The following is a 14,387-nucleotide window of genomic DNA, read 5'->3' on the forward strand; positions in this document are numbered from 1 at the left end:
AGAAGATCTGTGTGGAGGACTGGGCCAAAATCCCTCCTGCAGTGTGTGCAAACCTGGTGAAAAACTACAGAAAACGTTTGACCTCTGTAATTGCAAACAAACGTTACTGTACCAAATATTAACAATGATTTTCTAAGGTGTTCAAATACTTATTTGCAGCAGTAACATACAAATAAATATTTAAAATTCATAAATTGTGATTTCCAGATTTTTCTTTTTGATTATGTCTCTCACAGTGGACATGCACCTAAGATGAAAATTTCAGACCCCTCCTCCATATATATATATATATATATATATATATATATATATATATATATATATATATATATATATATATATATATATATGTGTGTGTGTGTAGGGGTGTGTGTGTGGGGGTGTGTGTGTGTGTATATATATATATATATATATACACACACACACAATCATAGATCATAGGTACACTTCAACTATTTGTGGTTTTACTTATAACATTTTTCATCTTACACTGCCCTCTGCTGCTTTGTCTCATACACTGCTTTTTTTTTATATTTGTGCTACGTTGATCTCAATATATTCTTTAGTATTTATTTTCGGATTTTCTAGTGTTTTCTGAAATAAATAAATAAATTAAAAAAAAAAAAAAAAAAAAAAAAGACAGCACTTACAAACCCGCCAAGTTTCCAAGGAGCTCAAGATAACGTGTACGTCTAGGGAGGAGCGCCTTTTATTGACCCATAACCTGACAGCAGAGTGGAATTACCCAGTCTTAGGGTATATACAGATCTTTTTTATCCAGTGTTTTGTCACGTTATGAGCTCAGATTTGGATGAACAACAAGATGAAATACTCGCTCTTCTCAGTATATTCGAGCCGGAGGAGTTTGACTGGAATGAGCCGAAGTCTTCCGGGGAAATCCGAGTGTGCGTGGAGCTACCTACACGTTTTACTGTTGCGCTAAAACAAGGTAAAAATAATAAAACTACTGCTATTTGATTAAAAACTTGCTGTTTTGCGGTTTTTCATTTTTGTGTGACGCTAAAACAAATCACAACCCACGTGACCGCGCTTTTAACTTCCTGGTTTGTAGTCCTACGTCACAAGTCAGGCAGTACCCAGGCTTACTGCTGTTGTCATGGTTACGGTAAATATGCCACTGGCTGGAATGTCAGAGTAGATATTATTGCTTTGTCTGGAATGTTCCATAGTATGACATTACACAAATCCATTTTGCATTTATTCATTTTTTTCTTACGTCAAAAATACCTTAAAAACCTGCTTTCTTACTGTGTGTGGCGTGACGTCTCCACAGGCACACCAGCAACCAGCTTGTTGTTAGGTGAATAGAGAAGTTTAATGCCATACTGTGGAACATTCTAGGAAAAGTATCATATTTTAAAGGGTTAGACAGGGACTATTCTTTGTATTGTTGTTTTATCTTGCATATATCGCTATCTGGGCACACTCTAAAAGGTTATGTTATAGTAATTAGCTTGGACTTAGGGCCCTAAATATGATATTAGATAAGGATCATACACATTACCTAAGTTAACCTTCTACTGTTTCATTGTCTGCATTTTTACCAAATCTATCAGACTTTTGTTATCTAGTCTTTGTTTAACCTTAAGGTGACACACTGAGCCAATATGAAATCTCTTCTCTTCCACCTCTACGCCTGACCTTTGACCTGCCTGAGGATTACCCATCATGCTCTCCTCCTGCCTTCACTCTCAACTGCTCTTGGCTCACCACAAAGCAGGTATAGAAAATGACGTTGATTTGTGCTGTGGTTGGATAAAAAGTATTTAATGTGTCTTGTCACTAATGGAGCTCAATAGTCCCACCCACACTGAAGTCCGCTCCTGTTCTGAAACTACATTTCTCAGTAATTTTTCCCATAGACTTTTCAAGTTCAAAGACATTGCACATGCTAGCCACCTATGTGCTAACTAATATCCATAGCACAGTTGTTTTCAGTCCAAAAAGCACATTTTAAAATGCAAGATTCAAACATTCATTCTTGTTTTTAATAACTTAGCTGTTTATAAAGTTTAATAAACAGATTTTAAATAAAATGAAGAAAAAGTCCTGTCGTCATTAGTTACCACATAGCTGATTAGCCTTGAGCAAGCTTTCAAACTTTAATTTTTTTTTCAGGAAGTCTATGGGAAAGATGAATGTGAATTTTACTCCCAGAACCAGGGGGTGAGCTTTACTGTTGAGCTCTAGAGGCCCATATGGTAAATGTAGTACTACAAAGTACATTTTTTACAGATAATGCAAACCACTATTTCTTACCCATCCCATTAATATCCCTTTAAGACTTAAATGTGCAAATATGTTCAGTTGTCAGTGCTGGAATGTTCCACCACATGGCATTAAACTCATCAATTCAATTATAGCTGTTTTTCTTTCTAGAAAAATAACTTGAGAAGACATGCATTCTTACAGTTAGCAGGGTCTCCACAGATATGCTTAATGCTATACTGTGGAACATTCTGCACAAAGCAATAACATCTCTATGGAGACAAGCAGGTGGCCAAGACTTCACCAGAAAAGTTACATACTGTACCTTTTAAATATGATTATGTTGTATTGTTTTACCATCTCATTGTATAATAGGAAACAAGTCATACACTTATTTTTTCTTTTTTCTTCTGTTTCCCCAAGCTATCTTTACTTTCTGCTCATCTCAATGACCTGTACCAGACCACAGGTGGCGCTGTTGTGCTTTTCTCCTGGGCCCAGTTCCTCAAATATGAGATTTTAAGCTTTTTCGGCATCACTGATATTTTGGAGATACCATCAAATGGAGTGCATAAATCTGGTACAAACTTAGACAACTCTGACAATAAAGATTTGACTTTGGAAGATAACAAATTGAATATTGCATCTTCTACTAATTGTAATGGAGGAGCCTCAGAGGTTGCCAGATTTGAAGCTCAAATCACTGCAACTTTGGAGACGCCCTCAAATGGAGTGAATGAATCCAGTACCAACTTGGACAACTCCGATGATAAAGATTCGACTTTGGAAGAAAACAAATTGAAGACTGCATGTGCTGCAAACTGTGATGAAAGAGGCTCAGAGATTTCCAAATTGGAAGCGCAAATCCCTCTTTCTCTATCCTTGGGACAAGAGCTCCTGTCCCAGCTGTTGATCCACGATGCTGCCCAGAAAGAGAAGGCGTTTTCCAGGGAACAGTTTGAATGCGGAGTGTGCTTTGGGAATTGGCTAGGCTCAGAGTGCATTCAGATAACTGAATGTGGACATGTTTTTTGCCGTACTTGTCTCGCAGATTTTTGCAAATTTCAAATCCAGAATGGAAACGTGACAGACGTTAAGTGTGCTCAGACTGATTGTAAAGCTGCCCCCACACCTGCGCAGGTAGCTTTTAACTATAATAATAATAATAATAATATTTTTTCTGAATAAGAAAATATATACTTTCTTTTGCAAACACCCAGATAATTTTCTTTTGTGCTGTTTTTAGGTGAGAAGTCTTGTTGGCGAGGAGCTGTTCAGCCGCTACGACCGCCTCCTTCTTCAGTCCACTCTCGACTCTATGCCTGGTAAAACTCTTAAAGGGTCCATATCACACTGTTTTCTGATCTATGTTATAATGTAGTTTCCTCATCCAAATGTTTCATTCACACATGTTTAACACACAAACCCTGCATATTTAGCCTGAGTTGTTCTCTCAAACTGAAAACACTGCTCCACCTTGTGATGTCATGTGGTAATAAAGGAAGTGCTCAGCTTTGTTTTTAAACTCAATACACCTTCACTAGAATCATTTGGTTCATCTGAGCTCAGGAATTGCCCATCTCTCTCTGAACAAAAGGTAAACAGAAGCTGTTAATTTGAAAACTACCACCATATGACATCACAAGCTGTAACAAAGCGTTTTGAGCTTTGGAGATATAGACAGGGTAATAATAAAAGATTAGTTAAACATGTGTGATGGAAACAAAACACAACTTCAGGTATGTTTTTGATGAGGTAACAACATTATAACATGATTTAAAGCTCACAAGAGTCAGTTTTGTGTAATATAGGACCTTTAAATATATACACTCAATAGTATAATTTTGCATATTTCCAAAACAACATGTGTCCTCTGTCTCTGTGTGTATCAGATGTGGTCTACTGCCCACGTCCATCCTGTGCCTCTCCTGTCCTCTCCGATTCCTCCAGCTCCATGGGTCTTTGCACCGTCTGCAGCTTTTCCTTCTGTGTCCTCTGTAAGAAGACCTACCACGGGACTGAGGCCTGCTACACTCCAGGCCCCAGGGAAGAGAGGGCAAAGGGGGCTGAAGGGCAGACTGAACCCTACGCCCCAATACCACAGTCACAAGGTACATTGTGCAGTTTTTTTTTCCTGTTTTAAGACCGTTAAACGCTGTCACGCTATTTTCTGATCTTTGATATAATGTTGTTTCCTCATCATAAACATACCTGAAGTTGTGTTTTTTTTCATTCGCACACATTTAACACAGAAAGCCTGCATATTTAGTCTGGGTTCTTCTCTCAAACAGAAATGGAAAACAGACTGATTGATGATTGGCTGCAGGTGTTGGGGTTTAGTTTGCGAGGGTTCAGATCAGAGAGAGTCCGTTTAGGTTAACGGTCCTGTCTTACAAAATTGTATTGAGCTTTTAACCATGTTAAAATGTTGTTTCCTCCTCAACAACATACCTCGAGTTGTATTTGTTTCAGTCACACATGTTTGAGTAACCCTTTATTATTAGTCTGTCTACATCTCCAACGCTCAAAATGTTCTGTTCCTTCTTGTGAGATCATGAAGTGGTAGTTTTCAAGATAACAGCTACCTTTTACCTTTACTTCAGTAGAGATCATAAATTCTAGGGCTGAATTTATCCAAATGATTCTAGTGAAGGTGTATGTAGTGTAAAAACACTGTGGAGCACTTACTGTATTAACATATGACATCACAAGGTGGAATTGTTTTCAGGTTGAGAGAAGAACTCAGGCTAAATCTGCAGGGTTTGGAGTTAAACATGTGTGAATCAAACAAAGCACAATTCCAGGTCTGTTTGTGCTAAGGAAACAACATTATAATATAGATCAGAAAATAGCATAATATGGGCCCTTTAAACAGCACATCTTCAGGAGCCTGTGATAAATACAAGCAATAATCAGCTGCATAAAGTTATCCATATTAGTTGGCATGTGCTTTGTGTTTTGTGCAGTGGGGAGGATGGCTCTGTGGGACGACTACTCCGGTGGGGGCAGAAAGAGACAGAGGGTCCTGGAGGACAGGTACGGCAGAAGGACTTTACTGGAGTTCCTGGAGAGCTGCCTGACCTCAGACTGGATTAGAGTCAACACCAAGAACTGTCCTCACTGCTTCAGCCGCATCCAGGTCAGAACACGTTTGTGTGTTTTTTTTAATAATTATGATTTGGTTTGGTGGGATATTAACTGTGGTAAATATTTATATAGTTTAATATCAATTAAGTGACAGTTTTAGGAAAAACGTTCAGAAGAAAAGTAGAAAAAAACAGGAAGTACTGCTTAGTTAAAAAAACAAAAAAAACAAAAACCCTCTACCTTTGTCATCAACACTAAAATTCCATCCAAAATGCAGGAACAGTTTACAAGCAGCTAGTTTGAGTTTAAACCTTCATTTAATAAAGTGAAGGTGTTATTATTTATTTTTATTAGTCTAAACTGCCAGTTTGAAGCCATGTTAACGTTGTTGTTGCTAGGTAACAGTTATGAAATTACCGTATCTGTTGCCTGTGTCCAACCAGGAAGTAAAATGAAAAATTTCAGCTAAATAGAAAAAAAAAAAAGATTCTTTAGTAAAATATTAAATATAATTAAGTTAACTATGTTTTGGTGAAATGAGAAATGTGATCTGTCTTACGCACTTTAAATGTAGTGTTGGACAATATATTGGTGCTACTGGAGCGCAACAGGGAACACCCATAGTAAATCTTCTATTAATTTTTCCAATTCAAATATTAAGAGTTCCAAGACATCGGGGAGGCTAATCAGCAACGTGCTAACTTGGTGTGTGCTAACTAGTCTCGATAACAAGGTGGTTTTAAGTCCAAAAAGCACATTTAAAACACATGATTTGACAAAATGCTGTAATAACTTAGTGGTTTATAAAGTTTCAGAGACAAGTTTTACATAAAATGATAGATCTTGTGGTTATTAGTTACCACAGAGCTGATTAGCCCTGAAAAAACTTTCAGACTTTTCTTTTTTTATTTTTTTTTTGGAAAGTCTATGGGAAAAATGTATGGGAAATGTACTTCTGGGACTGGGGGATGGGTGGTCACTGCTGAGCTTCATATCGGTCAAAATGTGGGATGTGTTATATGTATATTTGTATTCGTGTGATAGTCTAATGTCCTTTTGAAAATTTTTTTCAGAAAACTGAAGGCTGTAACTGCATGACCTGCTCGTGGTGCCGCCGCCTCTTCTGCTGGAACTGTTTAGCTAAATCTCCTGGTTCTGAGCACTTCGCATACTACTGTCCATTATACATGGCTCAGACCCCCAGCGTCCCCTCTTACCCCGACCACCCCTACTGACGCTACCGCCTCTTATTTAATCATTACAAATCTGTTTACTTGTAGGTTGCCAACTGTAACTATTTTTCCTATTGATCACACTGTACTTTGCCATGAAATATCCAAAAGGTAAATGCACAAATACTGAATCTGATCATTTCTATTAGTGACTAGACTTAAAAAAAAGTTACTGAATTACATTACAAAAGTCTGCATTTGAGCAATATTCATTTTAAACTCATCTGCATTAAATATTATTGGCCTATAGAATGTTGTGACGTCATCTGAAACCCAGCAATATAAATTAGACTAGGCCTATGCGTTTCATTAAAACACAGTGAACATAATTGTATTTCAGATTGTACAAAAAATGTTTACTTTGTTTTTTTAAATTCTGGATTAGTCATAATATAGTATAATTTTGTTTCCCTGGTTGGGCATGGGTAGCAGAAATGACATACGCACAGTTGATTCCAGCTGTTACCTAGCAACCAAAAACAATCAAAATGACGCAATATTTATGATTGCCCATAGACTATATATATATATATATATATATATATATATATATATATATATGTAAATGGACATAGCTAACCTGCTAGCCGCTGCGTTCCTAATAGGAAGTGAGCATGGATGTAGCTCCTACTCCATCAACTCTGGCTCCATTCACTTTCTATTGAAAAACTGTCACTCCTCTCTCTCTAACTGGTGCTGTCAGGCTGGTGCTCACTGCTAAACCAGGAGGCATTACCTTCAGCAGCCTTACTCCATATTGGATTTTTTTGCTCTGATACTTGCAGTCACAATTTCTAATATGGACCTTGGCTCCAAATTGGCCCTTATAACTGCTAGCCCCGATGAGCTTCATTTGACTGGAGCTGACCGCTATGGGTGACGTCACACTCATTCAGTCCACTTCTTTATACAGTCCAAGGATTAGACTGATAAAAAATAATATTGAATAATAATAATAATAATAATAATAATAATAATAATAATAATAATAATACAACTTCTTTCTAGCATTAAATGCAGGTTTAAACTGACAAAAATGTCTTCCTTGTGCATAAATTATCAGTGCATTTTGAAGGAAATGTTTTATTTGTATTGCGATTTTAATATGTATTTCGTGTTCTATGAAGCACTTTAATTACCTTGTGGACAAATTGTGTTCCTTGTGGCCTTTCATAAATTCAAATCTGGAGCAGCACTTAATCACTGTTAAAATGTCCCACTGATTGAAATGTGCTCAGGTCAGGTCTATGCTCCACTCTCACTAATGCAGAAGCTTGTTTACAGCAGCAGGTCTAATTCTTCACAGTGGACATATCATGCTATGTTTTGGGCTTTATATGATGCCTTCACATTCTAATCTAGAGGATCATGTTTTAACCTCGAGCTTCCCTAGGACCCCCCCATTTCACTTAATTCACTTAATGCTGTGGAGATTAAATTTTGTGGAAAGGCCTAATTCATGTTGAAGATTTTAGTAAAAAATATGCTTGCTACTGTATTGGAACACTCTGTAAAATCACTGTAAATTAATATTTTTCATACTTTTTTTGACTAAATCCATTTATCCATTTCTGCTCTAATCAAAAATATTTTTTAAAAGAACCTATGTATATTTAACCATTTAAGTGCATAGTACACAAAAGGCCTTTCAGAAAACAGAAGGCAGGGTATAATGGGGAACATTTTTCTATGTGTCCCAGGAAGCTTCAGGTTTGTCTAAAATTTTGATGCTACACAAAAACTAAAAATGCCACAGTTTAAAATCTGAGGCGTTCTTCATGTTGATTATACTGGGGCCTTGAAAAAACTGCAAAATGATTTAACTTATTTTTTAGTCTTTACGTAAAAAGGGGAATATAACCAAATCTTCAGTTATCTTTTTTGAAAACAAGTGAAATTTGTCAGTTTTGGTATTTTTTATTGGGTTTTCAATTTTCATTTTTCCTTATGTTGAAACTTTCAAAAAATGGTAAAAAAAAAAAAAAAAAAGTTTTCTCAATAAAATATGTTTGTTTTATTGTCATTTCAGATACCAGTTTTGTTGCATGTGGATAGGCCCAGTAATTAGAGATATTAACCATCAACCAGGGCAACAACTCTGCAATCTGAAAGTTGCAATCTGACTCTGCAATCAAGCCGTTTCAGTTCAGTCGATTAAAAACAAAAATACATCATATTTTATATCAGATATAAATGATTTCCTCATTGAGAATAAAGCTGCTCACTTGCTACTACATCTTGATGTTTCTTCCTGGTGATTAGGGTTGTCAAAAGTATAGAAAATCAGATACTAATCGATACTGAAACTAGTATCAAAACTAGATACTCATATGAGCGGGAATCGATACTAAAAACATCACATTCACAGGTCAGAAATAAACCTTGTAGCAGCTTGTATAGACCCATGTGTCAAACTCAAGGCCCATGGGCCAAATGTAGCCCTCCACATCATTTTATGTGGCCCTCAACAGGGTAAATTAAAAAGGTATGATGGTCTTAAAATGTCATTTTATCAGGAAATACACAGTTACAGAGCCACATTTTTACATCTAGGCAAATGCATATGCAATAGTAACTTGAATAAGTAATAAACACAGAAACACTTAATTAACAAGTTAAAAAAGTAGTTAGATTTATTTTACATCTGGCCCTTTGAGAGCAGCCATTTTGATAATGTGGCCCTCAGTGAAAATGTGTTTGACACCCCTGCTTTAGACAGTATTTGTCCACTGATCCGAAGGTTGGCAGTTCGAATCCCACTCTCGACGTGAACATCATTGGTTGAGCGCTCAGACAAACTAACGACTAAGGTGTTTCAATCGGCTGTTCGTTTATTGTAGCTCATGATTTTTTTTAACAATATGGTAGATTTAGAATAGTTTTTGTGGCTTAAACCTGCTCTTGGGTTTTTGTGTCAGTCGCATAAATTAGTTTCAATATTATCGTTTCTCATCTATATCTGCTTCAGCGATATATATATATATATATATATATATATATATATATATATATATATATATATATATATATATATATATATATATATATATATATATATATATATATATATATATATATATATATATAAAACTTCAAAATGTGTTATCGTGACAGGCCTACATGGCAGTTACTCTTTAAAAAGTGATCGTGTGTTTGCAGTTTTTGAATGCTTGTCCAATAATAGAGCTGCAAGTTTAATGGCAAGGGAAGCAAAATCATAATTTGAATGAACATAATTAGCCAAACACAAAGGCTGCAGTTTTTCAAGTATCAGCATTTCCTCCACAAACAACAAAATATCTTATTCTGTAAAAAATTGCTAAGCCTGTAGTTTATATCAGTACAAACGTGTTATTAAAGGCAGTGGTGGGACATAGTAAAGTACTATACTTAAGTAAACTATAGATACCTAAAGTATACTCAAGTAGATTTTAAAGTGTATACATTTTACTTTTACTTTACTACATTTGAGAGCAGTATCTGTACTTTCTACTCTACTACATTTTGAATTGAACTAAAAAGTAAAAGTAGTTTTTCTTACTGTTTGAGACCTGCTGAAAAGGCTTACGGTTTATTTTTAACATGTTCATAATTTGAGCAAACAAAAATACACAAATATAAACAGCTACAAAAAAAAATAAATATTTGTTTCTGTTGAACAAAATCCAGCACAAATCTTTATCAAAATCACTATATTTGAAGCTTTATAAAACCTCAAAATCTGCGCAAAAGACTTTTACTATTTACTCTTTAAGTACATTTTAAAACATGTACTTGAATACTTTTACTTACATTGATTTTTTCAAGTGATATGTTTACTTGAGTATTTTTTTTCTGCAGTATCTGTACGTTTACTTAAGTACCAAAACTGAGTACTTCTTCCATCACTATTGAAATGTGATTCTTGCATAAATGTGTAGTTCAGTTCATATTTCAGTCTTTTTGTAAGTTCTTTCGTGTTTAAAATGTGAACTTTGAACAGAATTCTATCAAAAAATATAAATCACAAATATAATTTCAATTCTTGTGAGAAAAATCACAATAAGATATTTTTCCCAATCGTTCAGCCCAGCGCTTACTTTTCCGCTCCGTCATCTTTTTGTTTCCATGGATATGTAAATTCTTTGCCTGGAATGTTCCACAGTATGGCCTAAATATGTACCTAAATTGGAATTAATTCATCATGGGTTTATTGCTCTAGATACCTTAAAAACATGCATATTTGACCTCTCACTCGGCCTGGTGTCTCCACAGTGATACCTAGGTTGGTGCCATACTATGGAACATTTTTGCAAAGCGATAATATCTCCATGGAGACAAAGCAGGTGGTGGACCCTTCCCCAGAAAAGTTATGTAGTGCACCTCTAACAAAAATGATGATTTCATTTTTTTTCCAGGTAATTATTTTTTAATAAACCCATGTCTTAATGTCAAATAATATGTAGACATTTTGCTGTGGCGGGAAAAACACTACGATATAGGGACTATAATCGGACTAAACCTGAACTTAACATGGACTTAACCTGGACTAAACCTGGAACTAAACCCAGACTAAACAAGGACTAAGTGTGAACACAGCCTATGAGAATTAAACTCAGTCTTTTTCTATATTTTTAAAGATGCAGTATGTAACTTTCTGGAAGTGCCACCTGCATGATTCCATGAAACTACAAAGTTAAATCATGCTTCAAAACATTCTCCATAGTGATAAATCATTTTAATGCCATACTGTGGAGAATTATATCCAAAGAAACAACGTTTCCATGGAAGTAAGCATGAAGAGGCCCTCCTCCAGGTCAACAATGAGTCAGGTTTGTGCAAATGTAAGCCTGCTTACAGTAAAGACACATATTTGTTTAAGTTTTTCAGGGCAATTAAAACTACCAAAATGAAAAAACAAAAACAAAATAACTTTTATTTTAGTATGTTGTGGCTAAAAAGTTACATACTGTAGCTTTAAGCGTGCATTCAAACTTGCACATTCACCACAGTAAAAGTGGGACTAAACCTGTACTAAACCTGGACTAAACCTGGACTAAACGTGAATTTAACATGGATTTAACATGGACTAAACCTGAACTAAACCAGGACTTGACCTGGACTAAACCTGAACTTAACATGGACTAAACCTGGACTAAACCTGAACTTAAGATGGACTTAACATGGACTAAACCTGGACTAAACCTGGACTAAACCTGAATTTAACATGGACTTAACATGGACTAAACCTGGACTAAACCTGAACTTAAGATGGACTTAACATGGACTAAACCTGGACTAAACCTGAACTTAAGATGGACTTAACATGGACTAAACCTGGACTAAACCTGGACTAAACCTGGACTAAACCTGGACTAAACCTGAACTTAACATGGACTTAACATGGACTTAACCTGGACTAAACCTGGACTAAACCTGAATTTAAGATGGATTTAACATGGACTAAACCTGGACTAAACCTGGACTATACCTGGACTAAACCTGAACTTAACATGGACTTAACATGGACTAAACCTGGACTAAACCTGGACTAAACCTGAACTTAACAGGGACTTAACATGGTCTAAACCTGGACTAAACCTGGACTAAACCTGAACTTAAGATGGACTTAACATGGATTTAACCTGGACTAAACCTGGACTAAACCTGGACTATACCTGGACTAAACCTGAACTTAACATGGACTTAACATGGACTAAACCTGGACTAAACCTGGACTAAACCTGGACTAAACCTGGACTAAACCTGGACTAAACCTGAATTTAACATGGACTTAACATGGACTAAACCTGGACTAAACCTGAACTTAACATGGACTTAACATGGACTCAACCTGGACTAAACCTGGACTAAACCTGAATTTAAGATGGATTTAACATGGACTAAACCTGGACTAAACCTGGACTATACCTGGACTAAACCTGAACTTAACATGGACTTAACATGGACTAAACCTGGACTAAACCTGGACTAAACCTGAACTTAACAGGGACTTAACATGGTCTAAACCTGGACTAAACCTGGACTAAACCTGAACTTAAGATGGACTTAACATGGATTTAACATGGACTAAACCTGGACTAAACCTGGACTATACCTGGACTATACCTGGACTAAACCTGAACTTAACATGGACTTAACATAGACTAAACCTGGACTAAACCTGGACTAAACCTGAACTAAACCGGGACTAAACCTGAACTTAACATTGACTAAACCTGGACTAAACCTGGACTAAACCTGGAACTAAACCCAGACTAAACAAGGGCTAAGTGTGGACACAGCCTATGAGAATTAAGCATGAAGAGGCCCTCCTCCAGGTCAACAATGAGTCAGGTTTGTGCAAATGTAAGCCTGCTTACAGTAAAGACACATATTTGTTCAGGTTTTTCAGGGCAATTAAAACTACCAAAATAAAAAAACAAAAACAAAACAACTTTTATTTTAGTATGTTGTGGCTAAAAAATTAAATACTGTAGCTTTAAGGGTGCATTCAAACTTGCACATTCACCACAGTAAAAGTGGGACTAAACCTGTACTAAACCTGGACTAAACATGGACTAAAGCTGAACTAAACCATGACTTGACCTGGACTAAACCTGAACTAAACCTGGACTAAACCTGAACTTAACATGGACTTAACATGGACTAAACCTGGACTTAACCTGGACTAAACCTGGACATGACCTGGACTAACCGGCAAACCGAGTCTACATCAGGACATAAAATAAGCAAATTTTAGGACTGAATAAAAACAGGTGTGACTGCGCCCTAAAACTCAAAACAGTAGAATGACGTTTTGTTTTATATTTCAGTAAAACATTAAAAAAACAAAACAAAATGCACAGACAGTATTCATTCTCTCAGTGCACTCTCGGGTCAATATGAAATCAGATTAAAACTATGTACAGTTACAATAACCCATGTGTTTTGGTGTCATACATATTTACAGTGTTTTTAATACATAAAACATGGCAAAAGAATTCACTGTAAATGTATAACAGACCTGGATATGGCCTTTTCACTTCATTTAAAGTATTGCACAAACCAACTAGTCTTCCAGAAATTCAGATTTTCATGAATATAATTCCTTCTAGTTAACAAAATTAAGTCACGTTCTAGACTTTGATGGAAGGCATGGGTCTATATAAGTCTGGTAGATTCACAATTTTTTAAAGGAATAACCAAACTTATGTTGAACCATATAATTATTTCTCATGGTTTGGCTCCACAAATTGTCATATTAATCTTATGACTTGAAGTCCTTTCAGCTGACAACAATCACATCTTTAGGGATAAATAACGGCACCGCTGTCTGAAGCTATTGTGGAAAAATACTTTCACTTTGTTACGTGAAAGTTCAACATTTACAGATGAACTTTATTCCAGTTTTTGTTTCATGCGGATAGGCCCAATAATTACAGTGATATTAATGAGGGAGTATTATGCAAAATGTACTTTTTAGAGCATTCTACCATGTTGTAATGTTCCCTCATCAATAACATGCCTGAAGAGGTTTTAGATGTCATCCATGGATGTTTGAGTAATCTGCCCCTTTTTGAACTCTCCTTATGGTTAACAGTACAATCTTGTACAAGACCCACAATCCTATGTCACCCATATTTTTTCCTAAATATACAAAAATATAATACAAACCTGTACACTACAACTTCATAAACCTGATGCAATGTGGACTAGTTTCATTAACAGGATGCATGCTGATTGTGTTGTGAGTGACTTAACGATTCTTGATATCTATACAAAAGCTTGTGTATCTTTCTGTATGGTGTGTTTTTTATACAGCCTGTAATCTGTAGAGGTCTGTAGAGTATTCACAGT

At 35.9% G+C, this 14,387-nt stretch overlaps 1 protein-coding gene across 1 annotated transcript; it reads left to right on the forward strand.

Moving 5' to 3' along the window:
- The first annotated feature begins 771 nt into the window (after window positions 1–771).
- Window positions 772–7,438, forward strand: LOC117394106 (E3 ubiquitin-protein ligase RNF14-like). Its single transcript, XM_033992133.2, has 7 exons — window positions 772–949; window positions 1,611–1,741; window positions 2,653–3,369; window positions 3,476–3,554; window positions 4,122–4,340; window positions 5,196–5,368; window positions 6,390–7,438. The coding sequence occupies exons 1-7, from the start codon at window positions 796–798 to the stop codon at window positions 6,549–6,551; spliced, it is 1,635 nt and encodes a 544-aa protein (XP_033848024.1). The 5' UTR covers window positions 772–795; the 3' UTR covers window positions 6,552–7,438.
- Window positions 7,439–14,387: the final 6,949 nt, after the last annotated feature.

The sequence above is a fragment of the Periophthalmus magnuspinnatus genome, chromosome 4, assembly GCF_009829125.3.
Source record: "Periophthalmus magnuspinnatus isolate fPerMag1 chromosome 4, fPerMag1.2.pri, whole genome shotgun sequence".
In the NCBI taxonomy this organism is placed as follows: Eukaryota; Metazoa; Chordata; class Actinopteri; order Gobiiformes; family Gobiidae; genus Periophthalmus; species Periophthalmus magnuspinnatus.